Genomic DNA, 21,219 nt, shown 5'->3' on the forward strand with positions numbered 1-21,219 from the left:
ACGAAGGGCTACTAGCTAACGCTAATTTATGACGTTTTTTGGTTAGCTAACATTAATTATGATTTCAGGTTTGCTTAGTAAACGGTTCAGTAAAAGATAATTAACTCATTTACGCACTTCTTTTTAAGTTAATTGTCTATGTAAAGTCAACTTCATTGACCGTTGCCGAGTAATCGAATTACTCGGAGGTTACCATGGATACCAGTCGGCTCGACAGCCGTTGGCCATCATCTCACAGAGGAATATGGGGGTCTCTCCGGTCTCGTCATCCTTCTTCCTTTTTTTTTTCCTCCTTTTTTTTTTTTTTGGGAGGGGGGTGTTGCCTGACCAGTGGCTGACTGCTTCTTCCTCCTCGCTGAATGAGAGAGAGAAAAGGGGTCTCTGCTTGCGGAAGGTATGAATTCAAATCACAGCACACGGATGAATCGTTGAAGTTGTGCTCACCAAAAACTGTAAAACGGTCACAAATGAGCGGTCGCGTCCTAATCGGGAAGGTGCCTTCTCTGCGAGCGGCGCCAGGAGCTAAAAGGACTTTACTTTTTACGCCCAGGTAATAATGATAATTCATCACTGCTCTCCCTTTGACTCCTTGGACAAAATCTTCGACATTTTTTTTTTATTGCTGTGCAATTTGTTTGAGATGCTACAGTGGCTTTCTTCATTTACCTTCCAACTATAATTTATCAAATGTTAATGGCAGTTATTTTTAAAAGGGACTGAAGACAGATTAATTCGCTGGCTTTAAATCCTTGTAAACATAAACTGACCTGGTTTCTGACAAACTATACAGTATAGGAACATCAGCCTATGAATATGAGAAGAATAATTCGGCTGGTTTCACAACATTTTTGGTGCCTTATTGACTTTACACTGTAATACTTTCATGATACAATGAAGTTCAGTAAATATATGTCTTCACTAGAGCTTGTTACAGACGAACAATTTTACACGTGAATCATGTTGACATGAAGTTTAATATAGTCATGAAGAAAAGTGCAGGAGATTTATATGTTGACCGTGATTTTGGCACTAGAAATTATAACATCTGTGGTAACAAAATTTTTTTCTTGGAGGACACTGCGGTGCTGCTACCACAGCTATCTGTATAATAGAGGATGTCTTCACCACTCACTCAGCCATAGGCATTTAGTTCCAGGAGCTTTGTCTTTGCTGTCCTTTTATACAGAATAAAAATTATACACATTGCCAGAACTGAACTGCAAGATGCATCCTTCTTCTGTGAATTGTGTGCTATTTCATCTGGTTTTGTAGTTATAATATGTTAAAGCTTATAAGTGGTTTTAAAAAAGAGCATGTGTGAGCAACTTCTGTTGTTTCTCTGTGAAATGTTGTGTGTGCTTGCTTTTCTTGCTTTGTCTGTCTTTCAGTGGCTTCCACCTAATGCTGTGAATCTTGCCATCAGGGCTTGTGAGTTTGTTTTTAGTGATGCTGTTAGTTCCAGGTCAAAGTCTGGACAGTGACTGCCATGTCCCCGGTGTGCTCCACCCCACCAATCATCCCTGAGTCTTCTTAAATCAAAACATTTTCACAGCAACCCAACTCAAATAATAGCATGGATACAAATCAGAGAGTTGCTGGAGTCGTGCCACAGAAAACAAAAAGTTAATTGCCACCCTATGTATGAAGTATGTACTTTGCTGGTGTACTCCCACCCTCTCCGTGTCTGGATTTCACCCCTGAGAGCAGACAGTTTGGCTTGTAATATCAACAGCCCACAGGCCCTCCTGCCTCTTCTTAGGCTGACATCCCTGTGGGGTTATTCATGGCCCCTCTGTTGCTCCTGACAGAGGTGGTATTGTTCAGACATACCACGAACATCTGCGCTCAATGTAAATCAAAATTATTCTTGTTATTGAGAGTATGTGAAAACTAAAAGAAAAAAGCATTTAAAATTCTCAAATCAAACATTTATCTTGCGTTTTTCCCTTCTCGTGTCAAACTTTGCCGCTGAGGTCACGTATCTGTGGCCACAAATCTTCAGTAAAATGTGGATTTTTTTTTTCTAATGTACCAGAATGCTCAAAACCAGCACAAAGTGTCAGGGTAAGCTTCATCTCTGTTTTACAACTGCGACTACAACTCAGCTACAGCCATGTGATTAAATCCAATTCTGAATGTGTACGGGCCATTTTTGTCTCCCTGTATTTTTCTATGCAATTCCATGTTCCGTGCCTCTGCTAATTGCAGACTGCAGAGCCACAAAGAGCATTTTCAGCTCAGTGGGGAAAGCAAAGAAAGGGAAAAGAACTGATTCAGCTCAAGCAGTGACTCAGCTTTTAAAGGGTCTTATTAATTTACCTTTTCCACTGTGCCACATTTTTGTGCGCCAACACAAATTTGATTACCACTTGTGGTTGCCAGAAGAAATGATGGGGAACGTAATTATACAAAATCCAAGCTGGACTTGCATTTAGTTCTCTGGAGATATAATTTTTAAATTCAACAAGGTATTATTGCTCTTCTACAGCACATAAAAATATTTTACTCTTCAATTTTAAACTCTTCTTGTTTTGGTTGACTGAGAGGCTACACTTCTTGTTGAACTCCACACAGTGATCTGCATTTTAAATATATTCAAATATGAATACATTCATAGATCTTTTGCCCAGAGACCAGTTTCCCTCGGCTGTGCTGGGACTGCCCATCCCTGCCTTCCTCACGTAAGGGGCCACTCTGGCAGCATCTGTTTCAGGGCGACGCAGGACCTCATTGTGGGGTGGAGGGAAGGGTCAGGAAGGGTTTAGGAGCCTGTCACTCTGACTTCTCTACTTCTTTAGAGCATACCAGACTGCTTTCTAAAGCCTGAGCTGTCAGTCCACATACTTTTTATCCAGCATGATTTATCAGGATATCCTGTAACGTTTCTTTTGAAGCTACAGTTAAAGATTCCAGTGTGTTGGCCTCTTCTTAAAAACTGCTAGCTTGGCTGTCACGGGGATTTATTAAATTAGGATTAAGCGTATAGTTTTACATCTTAAAATTAAGACTGATCAAAAAGTCAAGAAATGCAAGGAGACATTATTTTTGATGATGTCTTTCTCTCACAAAGCAACACATTAATGGTTGAAAAGGGATGTTTAGACAAATAGTCATAAGTTCACAAACTCTTTTTTGATAATCTTGAGCTTTGGAAATGTTGTCATATAGACAATTAAGTAATAAATCAAAAAACTCATATTTTAGTTCATGAAAACTGAAATATCCACTCCTGAGGGTTTGCTCACCATATGGCTTGCAGCTCTGATGTATTAGTTGAATCAAATCAAAGCAGCTGTAGCCATGTTGGAATTACCTGCTTGTTTGAGCATGTGGCCACCTCCAGAGACAACTTGCTGCAGACAGTTGGATATATCACTGTTACAACTAGCTATATCTCCCTTCAAACAGAGACTTCTGTAGCTTTCTCTACTGTACTTTAATATGGTTGTTATTTATCTGACAAGAGTGCGTTTTTGCTAACTTGTCATCCATGTATTTTTTCAGTTGGGATGAGAGCAGCTCCATTAGCAGTGGGCTCAGTGACGGTGATGGTGATGGCTCAGACAACCTCAGTTCAGAGGAGTTCAATGCCAGCTCCTCTCTTAACTCCCTCCCAAGCACACCCCTGGGATCCAGACGCAACTCTTCGGTTATGGTGAGCTGAAATACTTTACCCCTGCAGCCTGTAATACAGCATGTGACAATGTTTTGCTTTCCTATATCTTGTTTTGTTTGTAAAAGCAGTGCTAAAGATTGCAGCTGAGGCCTTTACTTGAAGCATTTTCAATTCTTCATCCTGTGATTTACATGGTATTGTGTGTTAAATGCGAGTGCCTTTGCTTTGACAAAGGCCACAAAAAAGACACCACAGTCCTCACCTCTGTCATTAAAATGAAACACGATCTGTCACAGTGCAAAAGCTCCAGTGCATATGCACTAAAAATGGACTGTTTTTTGTTTTGTTTTTTAAACTAAGTGATTGAAACTTGAAGACACAGACTGTTTTTCCAGTTTGTGTGTATTGTGCATGTATTTCTTAAAACATGTCTAGAGATGATCTTTAAATTTGATCAAACTTGTTCAATTTTGGAGCAGTGGTAGTGGTTCCCATCTTTCTTACAGGTTGACTGTTTTTTTAGAGGGATAGTGCTTACTTGCAGAATTCTCACTGGGAAGAAATGAACATTAGCGGCACTCAATGAACCATCTGTCGCTCTGTACTGCCTTCATAGCATGCCAAGAAGTAGCATGCACAGTTTTGTCCTCAGTGCTACCTCCTCAGTGCACCACAGGATTTTTCTATTATAGTGGAGCAGTTTTTTGGTTTTTGTTTTTTTGTCCTCTGCACAGTGACACAAAAAATATAGCTCAAATTTTAGTCTATTATCAAGTTTTCTTTTTCATTCTCTAATATATTGATTTATCTCTGAAAGTGTTAAATCCCTAAACAGTTTTTTTTCCTTTTTTGTTTTCCTTCCTTTGTCTTCCTCTGTGGTTTTCTTTAATCCGGTCTGGGTGTATCAGTCTATCTCTCACTCCTTCCCACTGGAATGCAGCTTAGATGAAACAAAGATTACAGAGAACAGTCAGTTCCACAGATAACACAGACCATGTCTGACGGTTACCCACACTGTGCCCTTCCCTTCGTCTTGCTGCAGCTCCGCACTGATGCAGAGAAGCGCTCCCTGGTGGAAAGCGGACTGTCTTGGTATAGCGAGGATGGCAAGGCCAGCCACAAGCTCAATAGCTGCAGCTATGACACAGGGAGTCTCAAGACAGAGGCCCCAAGCAAGTGGAGAAAGAAGCCCCCAAGCCTCAGTGAAGATTCTATGGGTAAAGGTGAACTGAAGAAGCCACAAAGTTTGGGTCAACCAGGGAGTTTTAAGAAGGGTCGTAATCCTCCCGTGGGCGTGACCTCCCCCATCACCCATACCTCTCAGAGCATGCTCAAAGTTGCAGGTGAGATCTGATAACATATTTTCACTTTTTGTCTGTATCTCTTTTTCTTTGTTTGTCTTCTTCTCTGCTATTCCTCTCCTGTAGGAATTTGGTGGATCACTGCCATTCACTTCACTTGTTTTAACTAAGAAATCTATGTCATCCATCTTATTATCTCTTTGTATACTAAATCCAAATGTAAAACAGAGTATGTTTATAGAGCAGCCAAGGAGGATATCTGCTTGGTGTCAAGATGAATACAGAAGTATACCCCGTAGTGTAAGCCAGGTTTTGATTTGTAGCACAGCACAGTATACTGATGAAAAAATGCACCATGAAATCCATTTCATTGAGAAAAAAAAATCTTGGTTTAAAGCCCAAAGCCATGTTTCTTCTATTATCTCAGAGAAAAGCCAATTGCTGTACATGTGTGCAGAGACACTGTGTCTGCAGTCTGCAGCACCTAAATGAATTTACACTTTCGGTTACATATAGCACCTTTAATCCCTAACAAAATAATAATGAAATAATAGGTTAAAATTAAGTTCCAGTACCAACTTTTCTTGACTTTTCATTGTAATTTGCTCAACTAAATTTCAGCTTTAAAAATAAGTAATTAAACTTTCTTCTGATTGTATGTATTTTGGCAGCAGTTTAAAGAGGAAAGGCATTCTCTTAGCTTAGGTTTACAGAAAAACTGTAGAAAAGAGGTCATATGTTTTGTATTTGCTTTTATGAATGAACTACAATGATAACTTTATTCTTAAAGCCCTTTTAGCCTTATCTTTTAATGTATCCTTCAGTCATGTTATTGTCAACTCTTTGCATTACTTTAATTATCCATAGAGAGATCAGACTTTAATTTGATTACTGGGATATATCTTATAGTATGGTTTAAGAAGTTTAATTTGCATAAGGCCCTCTTAAGTCAGTCTGTTGGTGAGTCATAGGAACAAAAAAAACTCTCTAAGTAAATACAGATGCTTCTTGTCTATATTTTTATCTCAGCTGAATGATATACACATTTGCTTTGATATGAAGCTGACTAGTTAGAGAGAAATGATGTGTCACAATGCTAATTGTTGAGTTGACTGTTCCAGGGGCTAGACTAGCACAGTATTCATCCTAAATATTCACCCTAAAAATCATAACCCAAGTTTGCCCTTCAATCCATCAATCCATTCATCTTGTTTTGAGTAGCTTACTCTGATAACGCTGATAAGCAGCAAACATATTGTTTGTGCTGCTTGTCATCATTTAAATGCTTTTAACTGTGAGTAGAATCCTAGAATCCTGTTGTTCAACTATTCAATATTGTTCTTTCCTTCTTTATGCAGCACCTAAAAGTGAGAAGCCACTGGACAAATCCAAGATTTCCATTAAAACTGCTGGTCTACAACGGTCTCGTTCTGATGCTGGCAGGGACCATCATGGAGAGCACCGCAAGCCCCCATCGGGTTTAGTTAAACCCACTGCTGGAGCCTCCTTTGGGTACAAGAAACCACCAATAGCCACTGGTACTGCCACTGTTATGACAGCAGGGGGCGCCACCATCTCCAGTGGCTCTGCTACAGTGGGGAAAACCCCCAAGTCATCTGGCATCCCTGTTAAGCCTGTGGGAGGAGGACCACCCTCGGGTCGAAAGAACAGTTTTGATGCCAGCAGTGAGCAGAGCTTCCTGGGGCCAAATGCCCGAAACAGCATTCAATACCGCAGCCTGCCTCGACCAGCCAAATCAAGCACACTCAGTGTGATTGGTCGCCCTGCAGCTCGGCCTGTCAGCGGTAGCATTGACCCTAGTCTGTTGAGTTTGAAACCTGTGCCCATGTCCTCTGCAGGCCCCAGGGTAAAAGAGCCTAGTAGCTGCAGCAGTAAAATAGCTAATCGAACCAGCACAGGTCCAGTGAATCAGACGGACAGAGAGAAGGAGAAGGAGAGAGCCAAGGCCAAGGCTGTGGGTGCTGACATAGACTGTGGCTCTCTGAAAGGAGAGGCGACTCAGCCTGAGTCAACAGGAGAGGCTGCCGTGAAACTGCACGGCCTGAGACGGACCAGCAGCAGCAAATACCCTGAACTGTCATCACCCACCACACCAAGGTTTATCAATTATGTACTGCTTTTAAGGGGCATCTCACCCATATTACAAAAACACACATTTTCTCACTGACCTTTCATGGTAAGGCCATGTGGGTAGTTGTTAGTTTTTAGATATTCCCTGGATTTCTGCTGCCATACCAGTACACTGGATTGGAATGAAATTTCAGTTGTGCTGCCCACCGGACTAAAAAATGACATCTAAAAAAAAAAAAGCAACTGCCCCAGTTACTCTCAGTCAGTTGTTTTTCCTGGAACTACGTTCTACCAAAGAAATGGCTGAGAGCAATGGTAATGTTGTTTGTTTGGATTTATGTTGCTGTTGAATTTGAGACAGACATCTGTCTCAAAACTTCATCAATTACAACCACAATTATCTGCCTGGGTATACAGAAGTAGAATTAAGTTAGATAATTTGTTTTTTTGCAATTTGGGTGAAACACTTTAAAATGAACAAAGTGAGTTATGCACACTGTAATACTCATGCATGGGTCCAGTGATGACTTTGTTTTGAACATTATCACCCTAGTTTCTGTTTGTTGACATCTTGTTTCTTGTACCTGATTCCTAGGATGCTGAACACTAAGTCTCTGGGCCGTCCACCCAGCCTGGCTCACCTGGACAAGGTCAACTCTAACAGTCTTGACTCCTGTGTGACCATCCAAGACCTCCCACCTAAAGTCCCCCCATATTCCAAGCTTCAGGATTTGGCTGGTTCCCACGCAACTACTCGCCTCACCCCCAGCCCTGCGCCTGTCCTCCACATCGATTCCCCCAGCTCTTACACTAGTGAAAGCCTGAGCCTGAGCGGATCACCACTGCTTTATCCCAAACTGTCTGGCATGCACCGCAGCATGGAGTCCCTTCCCCTCCAGATGAGCGTACCCTCCAGTGCGAGATTTGTCACAACAGAGACGCATGACAAGGAGGAGAGGTGTACGGGAACCTGGGGGGCCGGGAGCAGAACATCCCTCAATCTTGCAGATAGGCAAGTCTCAGAAGCTCTTTTTTGTCCATTTGAGACTGTGAATGTCACAAGTGCAATGAATGAATGTGATTCTGTAATTTTATTTGTCATTATTGTATGTTGTTCTTTGCCTCTGAAAAAGAAAATCATTGTGAGGGAATTATTTTATCACAGTCTTGGTGGGCACTTGTCACATGAGGTGAGATTACAAATAAGCGCATTGTCTCTTAATTCCAAAGCTAATTTAGGTTGCTTTTGTTGCGGTAATTTAGTTTTATTCGTTATAATCATGTGAAAATGTGTAAAAATATCATTCTAATTTGGAAAAGCATCAAAGGGAAATCTGACAAATTTAATCTAACTTAATTCTTTGGTGTGAAAGCAAGATAAAAACCCTGCACCGGGGGAAACAAACTTTCATTCGGTGTTAATTAATTTTGTTGCGCAACCAAGCAACTCAGGAAAGATAACAAGAAATCCACATTGCCCAGGAACTCTTAAACCCCCGGTTGTTCATGGAAAAAAAAAAAAAAAATACATTAAAAAAAACAACTTGGATCTGTCATCCTCCCATCAATATATCAGAGGTTTAAATAGAACGTAAACTGAAATAAAACAATTATTTAGGAAAAAAGTTTTTCATGGCTACTCTTCAGTAGCTTCAGCTGCATTTATCTTAACTTATATCTTAACAGCAGAGAGTGTGTGAAATATAATCTGCAGCTGAGCCAGTGTTTCTACAATGACTATAAGTTTCTTGGCAGCTTATGAACCATCCAGCCATATTTTATGAGTCTTTTCTGGGAAAGGAAAGTCTGGGCTGTCATTTAGAAGATGAAGGGTTGGATCCATTGAAAAATCTCTGTTTTTCAAGGTGAAGATGGACAGAATATTTCCTGCCAATTGAAGTTACTTATAGGCAGTCCCACGCCATGTGTATGAAAGTGCTGAGTGTGCCATATGGGCTAGATGTACAAAATGGATTGGAAGATTAACCCATGAGATTCCATACCCGTTATACAGGATCTATGACATGATAACTGTAGTGCTTGTGTAAAGCCCTGAGAAACATACTATTTTTATTAGAATCATTAACAATGACTGTTTGTTCTTTGTTGATAACATTTTTATTCTTTTCTTTACAGCTTGCAAACAGACAGAAACACCTTGCCGAAGAAGGGCTTAGAGTACGTCAAAACAATTACTGTCCAAGCATCTATTTTAAATCTCACACTGTGATGTATCTTCATTGTTTGAAGTTAAAATTACCTCTCTTTCCTCAGACGCTACGGCTCAAGCCTGTCAGAGAGTGAAGGAAGCAAACCGGGAAGGCGCCACTCCCACACCATAGTCAGCATGACAGAGAGCGACAGCCCCCCTCAGCTGCCTTCTCCCACCCGCCCGCTCCACCCCTCCTCCGGCAAGGCTCCTCTCACCAACGTGGGTGAGTCTGCTTGATCAGTTTGGCTGCCAAGTTCTAAAAACACTCACTGTTTGAGCTTTGAAACTAATGAGACTTGAGATCTTTGATAAGCCATCCATCTTATCATTGATGATTATTGAGGACAGGGATATTGAGTTCACACTGAGCGGAAAGTCCAGATAAGTTTTAAGAAATATTGACACAACTTGTCATTTATAGATTCTGTCATACCAAAGCAGTAAAGTGGTGGCCATATAGTATAGTATCAGATTTAACCATGCAAATATGATTATCCTATATCTGCACTTATTTAGACTTGAGTTCAAGTCTGAAATATGCAGGAGATGGAGGCAATGGGGGGGTCAAGCCAGGCTATATTTATCTCTTTGAATGGGGTGGAACCATAGTGTTGCCTTTCACTGAGTCATCAGAATAAAGGTGCTATACCTAGATGTAGACATACTGTGTGTGTGCGTGTTTTTCTCTGCGGCACTGCATCCTACAGTTTATCTGTGCTGCTCACTATTTTACAAAATGCCTCTCTTTTGTGACAGTTGCCCCAATTTCCAGTGGCACTCCAAGGATATCACGCTCTAACAGCATAGGCCCCCCCAGTGACTCTGCCTGCGATCTCTATGGATCCTCCCCACTGGGCAGCAGTATGTCCCTGGCTGACCGGCCAAAAAGCATGATGCGGTCTGGGTCTTTCCGTGAACCAGGGGACGATGGTGAGCCTTTTTAGTTGGCCTCCCTCCAGGGGAGTCGCCCAACATGGCCTCAAATGAAACAAAGCTGTGCGCTCATGCTGCATGTAGTCTCTCAGGCAAAGTGTTAGAACGTCATTTGTTTTCATGGACAAGGAAAGTAGAGAGGAATCTGTGTGCCTCCGTTTTAGATTAATAGGGAGCTACTCAAGGATGTAAAAGCACTATCTGTGATCCAAATGTAAACAAACCAAGAAAGCACCCACCACTAACTTGTACCTGCCTCCACTATAAGAACTTTTCACACACACTCAACACAGCACAACACAAACTCCAAGTTCTTAATGTATTTTGATACTATAACAAAGGTTTGTTTTATGTCTGTAATGTCCTCGGAAAGAATTTTATTATTTCTTTTTAATCTCCAACTTTGAAATAACTGTGAATATGCCTGTTATTGATTTACCAGCAGAGGTAAATTATTAATTGCCAGCAAATCATTCTTCAATTCTTCATGGAATTAAGTAGGGCGTTTCTTCTTCTTCTTCTTCTTCTTCTTCTTCTTGCGTTTCTTGCAGTTCATGGCTCTGTACTGTCTTTGGCCTCCAATGCTTCATCCAACTATTCCTCGGTGAGTAGATACAGATATTTTATGTACAGTAATTGCTTTTTTAATATAGAGTTCAGTGCTTTGTGCCTCCAATTTACATATGGTGTTTTTTTCAAAAAGTGACATTTAGAATAACTTTTACAGCAGAGGATAATATTAGATTTCTTCTTTACAGCCAGTGAGATAAATTTCCTGACTCATTATGATTGATGAGCTTTTTTATTAAATGAAATGGACTACCCCTTTCTAGTTGGTTGCCAACTTCTTAATGATGTGGTAATTCATACAATAGGTATTTGGAACGTATTTCACTGTTGTCACCTCTGTAGAAAATCAGTAATGCCCCCTTTATTGTACATAGGACATTTTCATGACAACCCCTAAAGTTAACCCTCTGCCTTTTCCCCTTTTTATTGTTCATTTGCTTTTACCATGCTTTCATTAGAATGAGGAGAGGATACAAGGGGAGGTAAGGCCGACGTGCCATAACAATTCAGCTCACACTGTGCCTTTCTTGTGCGTCATCTGTCAGTCATTTCCTGTGGAAAGGGGTCCATTTATCAGACCATGTTATTAGTGCTCAGTTCGTCTGTGACCACAGATCTTTATCTCAGGAGCTCATAACTCAGTTCATTCTGTTTTATCTCTAATATAATCTCTAATCTTTGTCCTTTAGCACCACCAGCTAACATTTAATGAAGAAATTTTCAGACCTCATAAAATTCTCAGTGCATGAGAAGAGTGGTGAAAATCCACTGTCATCCCATGACAATAACATTTCCAGTTGGTTTGGAATGTATTCACTTTGTTTGTGAATAATTTCAGTTTCTGTTGTGCATTACCCTCAGCAATACCTTTCATACTTTGTTGTTTGTAAATTTGTCTTTTTAGTTAACCAAACAAAACAACATATTTAACATATTCAACTGTTGCAATATCATAATCAAACCTGTATTAATGAATGCAGAACTTCTTACTTTTTTTGTGTAAGGTCCTGATTAATACGATGCTCATACTGCTCAGACTCATGTTGCAATTTGTCCACAGCAAATCCGCAAGCTGAGGCGTGAGCTGGAATCCTCCCAGGAAAAGGTTGCTAACTTGACCATGCAGCTTTCTGCTAATGTATGTATGATTTTTTTTTTTTTTTTCATAAGCTAATTTGTTAATGACTTGGATGCATCCAAATCCAAAATGTAAATTAAATGTCCTTTAAGTGCGCTTTTAAGAGGTGTATCTAATACCTGCACTTCACTTTTGTGGGGCTGAGATTTTAGGTAGAACTGACCCTCCAAAATAAGATACTGATGCATAACTCTGTCTTCTGCCCAATAAATATGGAGTAAAGGCAATTGTCAGAAAATATTTAGGATTCACCACCTTACCAAAACTCAGGTGTCCCAGCATACATGCCACATTTCCAGTTCTCTTGCTGCCACTCACATCTGTCCACTTCACTTTTAACCTTATCCCTTAATACTCACTTTTAACTTTAACTTATTTCAGCTTTACCAAACAAAATTCCCACTGCTGCTTTTTCTAATTTTCTCACTGCACAGAACAGTTTACTCACTCGGTTTGCTAAACTATCAACTAACTGGGGTGTTTTGAACATAAAGTGACTGTGTGAAGCCTCTTTGTGTGTGTGTGTGTGTGTGTGTGTGTGTGTGTGTGTGTGTGTGTGTGTGTGTGTGTGTGTGTGTGTGTGTGTGTGTGTGTTATATATTTTTGGATATGTTTTATGTTTTTGAGTATTTTTCTCACACCCCTAACACTTCTGTCCCTCTCTTTTACACTCATGGCTGTATTGACTGCTGGACTTGCTGCTGCTCCTTGCGTGCCTCCCGCTGGCCCGCACCTCTGGATGCTGGGTGTAGCAGCTAGGCCAGGTTTGTTGGACTGTTGCTTCCAGAGCGCTCTCTGTCGCTTCCACATGATCCTGAGTGGACATCAAACTAACGTGTTGCTGTCAGACATCTCTGTTGGGCTTACAGTGTGGCACAGTCAACCCTCAACGCCTACCTTGAAGCATGTTGACTAATTATTATTTTCAGTATCTGTTAATCTGTTGAATATTTTTTGTCAATGATTTATTCGGTCTGTAAAATGCCAAACTACTTAGCATAGTTTCTTGGGACTCAAGGTGACATATTCTGCAGTCCAAAGGTTTCACAATGATATATGGCATATTTACTTGAAAAATTACATGAATGATTAAACTATTAGATATTATATTTTCTGCTGATCGACTAATTGACTATTCCTGATCATTTCCTTAGAAGGGTAGATTTTGAGATACAGTTTTTAGAGATAAGAAAGAAATACAGTCATGATACAAACAAAAGCAAAGAAATGGACTTACAGGTGATGTCACACGTCTTAAAGCAGCCAAAAACTGCCTGCTGCTCTATGGAAAGATTGAAAGGGGATTATATTTTTTAACTGAGTGGTTATGACTGTTACAACCTCCACAAAGGGTCGTTCTTAAACTAGCAAGTTACCAGCATAAAGGAACGAAGAAGAGAATGACAGTCTGACTAAATTTAACAAAAAGAAGGGAAGTCACTCAGGCCAACCACATGATGGGCTGTTGGACCCCAGCACCTAAACTACCAAACTAAAGAAAAGACACTAAACAAATAAAGGCACAAAAAGAGGACTAGTGATCATTTCTTGGTAAATTTAACATGATGGTGTCAGCCATGGCTGTGACGCTCCATCATCAGCAATGGTGTGAGACATCCTAGCCTAAAGGTCAAACGTGCTACATGAGGTTGACGAGGTTTGTCCCCCAGCCACACACCGCTGCCCTCCTTCACCACCATTACCCTAACATCCTCTTTCATCTCTGACATCATCCACAGCTGTCCACCACTCCATCCCCTCCCTCTTTTCCCAGCAGACGGAGAGAGAGCCATTTGCTTGATGTGCTGTGATCGTGTCAGACTGCAGACTGATTTGATTCAGTTGGTGACTCATACCTGTTTGCTGTCTCAACTCCCCCACTCTCTCTGTCTTTCTTTCTCCACCTCCCTCTCCCTCTGTGTCTTTCTCTTAAAGGCTAATCTGGTAGCAGCATTTGAGCAGAGCCTGGCGTTGATGACAGCGCGCCTGCAGACCCTGTCGGTCTCCTCTGAGCAAAAGGTATCTTGGGATGCTAATGACTGTTTTACCATCTGTGACAGCTTCCTTTTACATACAGTATATACAGAAAATTTTGAAAACATTTCCATAACACTTGAAGACATACTCAATAAATGCATGATGGTGAGGATAAAATGATTAGTCTGGTCATCATTCAGCTGCTTTACTGTATATTAGATCCTGTCAGTGAAAGAGAAGTTACATAGGTGACATAGTTGTTCTGGTAATGAGATGTGGGTCAAAGGTTCGCATGGGGGGGGGTTTCTATGTTGTCATCAGCCACTCAACACAACTTGTCATCCTAACTGAAAGCAGATAGACATTCCACAATCCTCTGATCAGATGAATCTTGGTTCAGTTACCAGCTAACAAGCTAACATGAATAAATACTGATGTTTCACCTCTTCAGGACTCTGAACTCACTGAGCTGAAGGACACCATCGAGATTCTGAAGGCCAAAAATACAGAGGCCCAAGAAATAATTCAGGGGGCTCTCAGTAATCCAGACATCACACCTAAAGGTATGGTTTGCTTGGAATGAAGAGCATGATTAGGACTGCTGAACAAAAGAAACACATGGAAAGATTAAGATAGGAGTTTCAGCTTTGTCTCCCAATATACGGTTTGCTCTCTTCTCTCCTGGTTTTCAGAGCTGCTCATCAATCGCCAGAACTCCTCAGAAAGCATCTCCAGCCTCACCAGCACCACCAGCCACTCAAGTATGGGTAGTCTCAAAGAGCAGGAGGCCAAGAAGAAGAAGAAGAAGAGCTGGGTGAGGACTTGCAGGCAGAAGCACACTGATTTGAGGTGGTCACGATGATTAGAAATGCTTGGGGTGTATCGGTTTGTTCAGACATTTACAAATTAGTATTAAGTTATTTGGAGCACCTGTGGATTGGGGTTCACCACATCAGGAATCAGCTATGTTTTGTGTGGCATCATTTCCACACATATGTTATCCCGAATAAATGAAAAGAACAATTATCTTAGCTATTATCTTTGTTAAGTTGTATTTGTTCAGAATAATTCAGGCAGTGGCTGTCCTAGTTTGTGCTCCTGCATGTGTGTATACGTGATTCCCCCCTATCTTGTTCCGATTCTTTTATTAAGTATGACTCTGATTTCTCCCTCATGCTGCCCTGCATTTTATTTTAGGTCTTTGAGGTAAGTGATGTTGCTACAGTAAATAAAGCTGTATACCCCCTCCTCCCCTAAAGCCCCTCCTCTTCTCCAACCCGCATGCACAGTATGAGTCATACTTGTGAATTACTTTTTACCATGTTATGGTCATAATAAAATGTTAAATTATAGAATCATGGTTTTATGTGTATTTATATATGTCTACAGAAATTTCACAGTGCGTACCAGAAAGTTAACAGGGAACAAATGATGACAAAAACACTCTGGTCACAAGAAAAGGTTCTCTGATAGCAGCAGCTCAACAGTGCTTTCAAGACTTACTTGTTAATGTGTGTTGTAGTCCTCATTTCGGTCTCATATTTCTCGTATTTCAGTTACGGAGCTCCTTCAATAAGGCCTTTAGTAAGAAGGGTTCCAAGCCATCAGGGCCGTATGCTGACATCGAGGAGATTGCCACCCCAGAATCCTCTGCACCTTCCTCCCCCAAGGTCCACCATGATGGTGATAATCCTCCATCGACAATGAAATCCTCAACCTCCGCACTGTCATCCGGGTAAATCTCCATAATGATCTACCTGCAGTGATCTCAGACTGTCAGTCTGGGGGTCTTTTCTAATGTCATCTTATGTGAACTGAATGTCTCCAGTCTCAGTGAAGGAGGTGACGTGGGGGATGATAAGGTTGTAACAGAACTGCGTACAGAGCTGTGGGAGAAGGAGCGAAAACTGACAGACATCCGCCTGGAAGCTCTGAGCTCTGCTCATCAGCTGGAGCAGCTGCAGGAGGCCATGAACAGCATGCAGGTATGCGTGATATGATCCTTTTCATTATTTTTAGTTTATTACTTTCTCAAACATGTTCTGGTGATGGGGATGCCAAAATTTGACCACTGTACTGTGTACAAATATTTGAAGATGCTGATTTCTTTTGTTTTTTGTTTTTACAAAAACCCAAATGTATCGGTAATTTTTTGAAAGTTTTCTGACTTTTCAGCCACTTTTCTACTACTATAGTTGCACTCCAAGGTTCACCTTGTAACATAATTTATTTTGTTGTGTGTTGTCGTTTTTTGTTGTAATGGTTCATGTGTAAAACTCAACAAATATCACCTTCAGTGTTATAATTGTCGGTAGGCAAAAGATCATCACCGCAGTCATATTATGGAGATGGCCCTGTGATTTATGAACATTGCAGTAACACTGATTTGATCTGTAGAGGACAGTGGAAAACCTGAAGGCTGAGAACGACCAGCTGAAGACAGGTGGTCTGTCCCCTTGTCCATCTCCCGGACCCTCAAGCTCTGTCTCCCAGTCCTCAGGTCTCACAGCGCTGGGAAGTTCATCACCTCGACAGTCAGTAGCCATGCACATGCCCAAGAGCTACAGCAGAGGGCTGAGTGAGGGGAGCAGCTCAGGTACAGTTCAGTCCCTGAAAATGTACTTACTCATATGGTCAATATGGTCATATTACAGTGGAGTAACTACAGCCACCATCTACAGTCAGAAATGCAATCATCATCATGTAGAATTTTTTATAATTTTTCCAATACTAATTATTAATCTGTACTTTCATTTAGAGTATGACAGTTAAATGCCAAATCACGTTATTTATATTCTTTAAAAACAAAAAAATCACCTGCTTTTATTTTATTCGGCAGTGTAAAAAAATAAAAAGAAAAAATTGTTGTTTACATCTTGATCCAACTTGTGTCACAAATGCTAGAAGAGCTTTCTTTTCTCTTTCTTTTCCTTTTGTTTACTCTTCGGTAGATGTCCACACTACAGACTCTCTCAGCCTTTCCTCACAGAGAGATGATCACCGTGTTAGGGTGGTGGTTTGTGTTGCAGATTTACACGTCTTCAAAGATGTAAGTATGTTGTTTGTGTTGTGCTTCTTCTGCAGCCTCGTCAGACTAATAAAGATTGTTGTAAATCTCTGAATCACCCTTTTGTTGCACTGTGTATTAACAGGAGGTTAAACAGCAGGATTTCTTTGTGGGCACTGTCAGGGTGAATGGCAGGATGGACTGGACCATGCTGGATTCAGCCGTCAGCCAGGCTTTCAAGGTGAGATGCCTCCTTTGATGTGACCTGTCCAGGAACTGAATGTACTGTTTGCATCAAGCATGTTCACATTTGTGATTCAGCTGTCACATTAAATTTAGCATGTTGTTCCTTCAAAGAGGTCAACCTCTGCAGAGCGGTGAAAACTAAGATACAGAAATAGCATATACGCTCCCACTGAAGTTCTGTTTTTTATTAACATGGACAAACATAGTAAAAGAGGAATTTTAATTTACTGTAAGTAAATTTAACAAGGTTGTCCAGGTCTTTCTAGTATGGTTCATTTCATAGTGTGTATGGTACCCAATAAAACCAAAGGGCTCATGAGGAGCTTGTAACCCCCATGTACAGATCATATTTATTTTCACCTTTGGCAGGTATTGAAGCTTGCTCTGAAACATCACGAGGGACAGTTGTTCTCATTTTGTGCCATTCTGCCTGCAAACAGAAAATCCTGTTTAGGGTTAGGGTTAGGGTTAGGGTTAACCCTAACCCTAACCCTTAGGGACAGTTTTACTCAGTTCACGTTTTCTATCCATTTCCTCCAGGTGTACATAACCAAAGTAGACCCCACCGCCAGTCTGGGATTGTCTACCGACTCCATCTATAGTTACAGTATTGGCCACATAAAGAGAGTGCTGGGAGGAGAGGCTCCTGAGACCCAGCCCTCCCGCTGCATGTCCCGAGGCCCCAGCGGCATCACTGTGTCTCTGAAAGGTCTGTGAAGACATGTGACATGTACAATAAGAGCATGGATTTATCTTATGGAATATTAATTTATTACCTGATTTGATTAAACTGAATATATTTTTGAAACACAAAGTTTTATTCAGCACTGTTATGCACAATTTAAAAAATGCTTTTGATTCCTCTTGTCAACCAGAATTTGGGCTAATGAGATACAATTATTTGTGTGAGCACTCGAATGTCTGCTGTCTTCCTTTCTGGAGTTAGTCCAGCTTACATTTTTAGTCATTTTAGATCATTTGAAGATCCAAGTCCCAACTGAGTGTAAATCCTAATGTCTGTCAGACTGACTGTATCTGGGCCTGTATGTCTGTATGTCAGATTTAGTGTTGTTTTTTTTGTTTTTGTTTTACAACTTTATATTAAGTGTTTACTCAGGTACATTGAGTTTCTGTGAGCTGTCCTCAGATAAACTCAAATGACCCTGTAGCAGCTGATGAAATCATTCATTTAACAACATTAAAATATATGTTTCTAGAAATAGATTTTTTAAATATATATTTTTGATTAATTTGGTTATATTATGCATTCAGTCTTGACATTATCACTACAAGTACAGATATATGTGGATTATATACAGTGTTTTTCAATAGCAGCAGTGTTTTGGTTTGCAAGAAGCACATATGTGGAGCCCATCAGTGATTCTAAACCAGAGCTGTGATCACAGAGGAGAGTCGAGGTTCTGGTTTGGTAGTCGACCCCTCTGCACCTTTGCATGAAGGAATGCAAGGAGCGAAGTGCTAGGAGAGCTGGGAAAGCAGCGGCAGCCCAGACAGAGCTCTGGGTAACATGATCTCAGTGCAGCCGGGCCCAGCTGGTCGACCAGCCTCAGACACATGGGCCCCATAGATGTTAAGGCAGAACATTACACTTCTGCAGGCTGGTGGAGGGTGGACTGACTCGCTACACTTGACAAGTTATTTTCAGAGCAAAATGCTTGAGCTCCATGTTGCTTATGAAGGACATGGGAGGTGATATAAATCCATTTTCACAACATCTTCCTGCCCTGTCCCTTCCTGTTTGTAATGTATATTCTCTCCAGTATAGATATTAACATTATTCTTAACAAGCACTTGAATATCAAGTATCAAACTGCACTTTATCACTAATTCTAATGTGTCCTGGGTAATTAGCAGATAGTTGTCAACTTCACTGTTCATTACAGCACAGTTCATTTTCACTTTTCCCTCACTGTGTTCAGGTTTGAAGGAGAAGTGTGTGGACAGCCTGGTATTTGAAACACTGATTCCCAAACCCATGATGCAACACTACATCAGTCTGCTACTCAAACACCGCCGTCTTATCCTGTCTGGACCGAGCGGGACGGGTAAGACCTACCTTGCTTCCCGGCTGGCTGAGTACCTGGTGGACCGCAGCGCCCGTGAAGTCACTGACGGCATCGCAGTCACTTTCAACATGCACCGCCAGTCATGCAAGGTGACAGACACTGATGTCACATAATAATTTGTACAACAGTGTAATGTTAGTGTAATGTTGTCAGCCTCTGTTCGTCATCTTCTGTCAATGTCTCTCTCTTTCTCTCCTCAGGATCTGCAGCTCTATCTTTCCAACTTGGCCAATCAAATAGATAGGGAAACCAGTACATCAGAAATACCGCTGGTGGTCATTCTGGACGATATTCATGATCCTGCTTCCATCAGTGAACTCGTTAATGGTGCTCTCACCTGCAAATATCACAAATGGTAATCCACACATTAAAAAATGGCTCGAAAAATATTTATATAAATATTAACACAAGATATTTATTCATATAAATAGTAGTAAGATATTTATATAATTGTTTATTATAATCTAAAGTATGTCATGTTTTTCATTTTAGCCCTTACATTATTGGAACAAGCAATCAGCCTGTGAAGATGATTGCGAACCATGGCCTGCATCTCAGCTTCAGGTTGGTTGAAGAAACCGTGAACGGATGGATTCTTCCTGATTATGCTGAGATTAGATTTGAAGCTCACTGTAGTATAAACCAGTCAATACAATAAAGGCATCTGTCAGCAGGTCAATAGTAAAGCGTGAGTTAATGTGTTTATGTGCAATATGATAGATAGTTTGATTTAATAAAGCCTATTTTCAGTCAGTGAATAACAATAATGATTTCACTTTGTGATGTTTCTCACTATTACTCACATTGAGGCTGTTTAAGCAGCATTTTTACATCCTTTTGAGAGAAATCTTACGTCACATTACTGAGGGATTTGCGATATTGTTTGGAATGATACAGTCACATTGATGAAGTAACAGGATATATCTAAAATAAATAAGAACTTTCCACTGTCAAAATATGTCAGGAACTGTTTGTAGGTCTCAGTCCAGTTTTCATCCAGGACATCCCTTTAACTTAAACTGTAAACTCAGGAAATCTAATGTTGACGTAGATAAAACAATATAATCCAGTATATGGCCAACGTGCTAGCCCACTGATTTACACACTCACTTGTTTGTATTGTGATATGACTTTTTGCTTGAACCTTTCATTGTCTTAGGATGGTGACCTTCTCCAACAATGTAGAACCAGCCAACGGCTTCCTGGTGCGATATTTGCACAGGAAGCTGATGGAGTCGGAGGATGAGAGGAGCCTGACCAATGAAGACCTGATCAAGGTGTTAGACTGGGTGCCCAAACTCTGGTATCATCTTCACACTTTCCTGGAGAAGCACAGCACATCAGACTTCCTCATTGGTATGAAACACGCAGGACAGGGCATGACTGAAAAAAGCGGCTCTTTTTTGTATTTTGTAGGGAGTATTGACAACTTTATTTCTGTGAATGGTGTTTTTCTCCGTGTTTACTCACAGTACTTTCGTCTTTCTCCCCTGTCCCCTCAGGCCCGTGCTTTTTCCTCTCATGTCCAGTCACAGTGGATGAGTTTCGATCGTGGTTCATTGATCTCTGGAACCACTCTATTATTCCATACCTGCAAGAGGGAGCCAAGGATGGCATCAAGGTGAGAAGCGACTGGCAGCAAACCCAGAGAACCGTCTCCAGCCCTCATGAGATTCCTCCTCAGGAGGTACTGCTGGCTTCCCTTTCACAGGAAATGTTACACTCTAATTTTACTGTTGTGGTATGTTGTGACACTTAAGGTCCATGGCCAGAAGGCGGTATGGGAGGACCCAGTAGAGTGGGTGAGGGGCACACTGCCTTGGCCGTCTGCCCAGCAGGACCAGGCAAAGCTGTTCCACCTTCCTCCCCCAAGCATCGGCTCCAGCAGCCCTGGTCAGCCCTGCGAGGAGAGGCCTCACAAGGAAACTCCACCCAGCTCCATGGAATCTGATCCTCTGGTAATCTTTTCATACACATGATGATATTTTTTGTGAGTTTTGTCAGAATTATAAGTGGATCCTTTAAGATTTCTGATTTCTCA

The 21,219-nt window shown here is 41.0% G+C and overlaps 1 protein-coding gene across 4 annotated transcripts in view; it reads left to right on the forward strand.

The window, feature by feature from the left end:
* nav1b (neuron navigator 1b) overlaps positions 1 to 21,219 on the forward strand; it is a 43,675-nt gene that overhangs the window by 18,979 nt on the left and 3,477 nt on the right. Inside the window, exons 1-27 of one of the 4 annotated variants that reach the window (XM_041034080.1) lie at positions 419 to 550; positions 3,505 to 3,655; positions 4,659 to 4,959; positions 6,276 to 7,035; positions 7,604 to 8,020; positions 9,145 to 9,186; positions 9,283 to 9,443; positions 9,977 to 10,150; positions 10,705 to 10,757; positions 11,182 to 11,205; positions 11,784 to 11,861; positions 12,617 to 12,625; positions 13,797 to 13,880; positions 14,290 to 14,401; positions 14,531 to 14,652; positions 15,395 to 15,573; positions 15,667 to 15,823; positions 16,236 to 16,434; positions 16,790 to 16,887; positions 16,991 to 17,086; positions 17,632 to 17,800; positions 19,032 to 19,267; positions 19,379 to 19,533; positions 19,671 to 19,742; positions 20,338 to 20,534; positions 20,681 to 20,799; positions 20,939 to 21,136. In XM_041034080.1, the coding sequence (XP_040890014.1) occupies positions 468 to 550; positions 3,505 to 3,655; positions 4,659 to 4,959; positions 6,276 to 7,035; positions 7,604 to 8,020; positions 9,145 to 9,186; positions 9,283 to 9,443; positions 9,977 to 10,150; positions 10,705 to 10,757; positions 11,182 to 11,205; positions 11,784 to 11,861; positions 12,617 to 12,625; positions 13,797 to 13,880; positions 14,290 to 14,401; positions 14,531 to 14,652; positions 15,395 to 15,573; positions 15,667 to 15,823; positions 16,236 to 16,434; positions 16,790 to 16,887; positions 16,991 to 17,086; positions 17,632 to 17,800; positions 19,032 to 19,267; positions 19,379 to 19,533; positions 19,671 to 19,742; positions 20,338 to 20,534; positions 20,681 to 20,799; positions 20,939 to 21,136 (4,446 nt within the window). In that variant the 5' untranslated portion in view covers positions 419 to 467. Of the gene's footprint in view, positions 1 to 418; positions 551 to 3,504; positions 3,656 to 4,658; positions 4,960 to 6,275; positions 7,036 to 7,603; positions 8,021 to 9,144; positions 9,187 to 9,282; positions 9,444 to 9,976; positions 10,151 to 10,704; positions 10,758 to 11,181; positions 11,206 to 11,783; positions 11,862 to 12,616; positions 12,626 to 13,796; positions 13,881 to 14,289; positions 14,402 to 14,530; positions 14,653 to 15,394; positions 15,574 to 15,666; positions 15,824 to 16,235; positions 16,435 to 16,789; positions 16,888 to 16,990; positions 17,087 to 17,631; positions 17,801 to 19,031; positions 19,268 to 19,378; positions 19,534 to 19,670; positions 19,743 to 20,337; positions 20,535 to 20,680; positions 20,800 to 20,938; positions 21,137 to 21,219 lie in introns of those variants that run through there. The other 3 variants (XM_041034077.1, XM_041034081.1, XM_041034078.1) reach the window with 3 other exon arrangements.

This window comes from Toxotes jaculatrix, chromosome 3 (assembly GCF_017976425.1).
Source record: "Toxotes jaculatrix isolate fToxJac2 chromosome 3, fToxJac2.pri, whole genome shotgun sequence".
Taxonomy (NCBI): Eukaryota; Metazoa; Chordata; class Actinopteri; family Toxotidae; genus Toxotes; species Toxotes jaculatrix.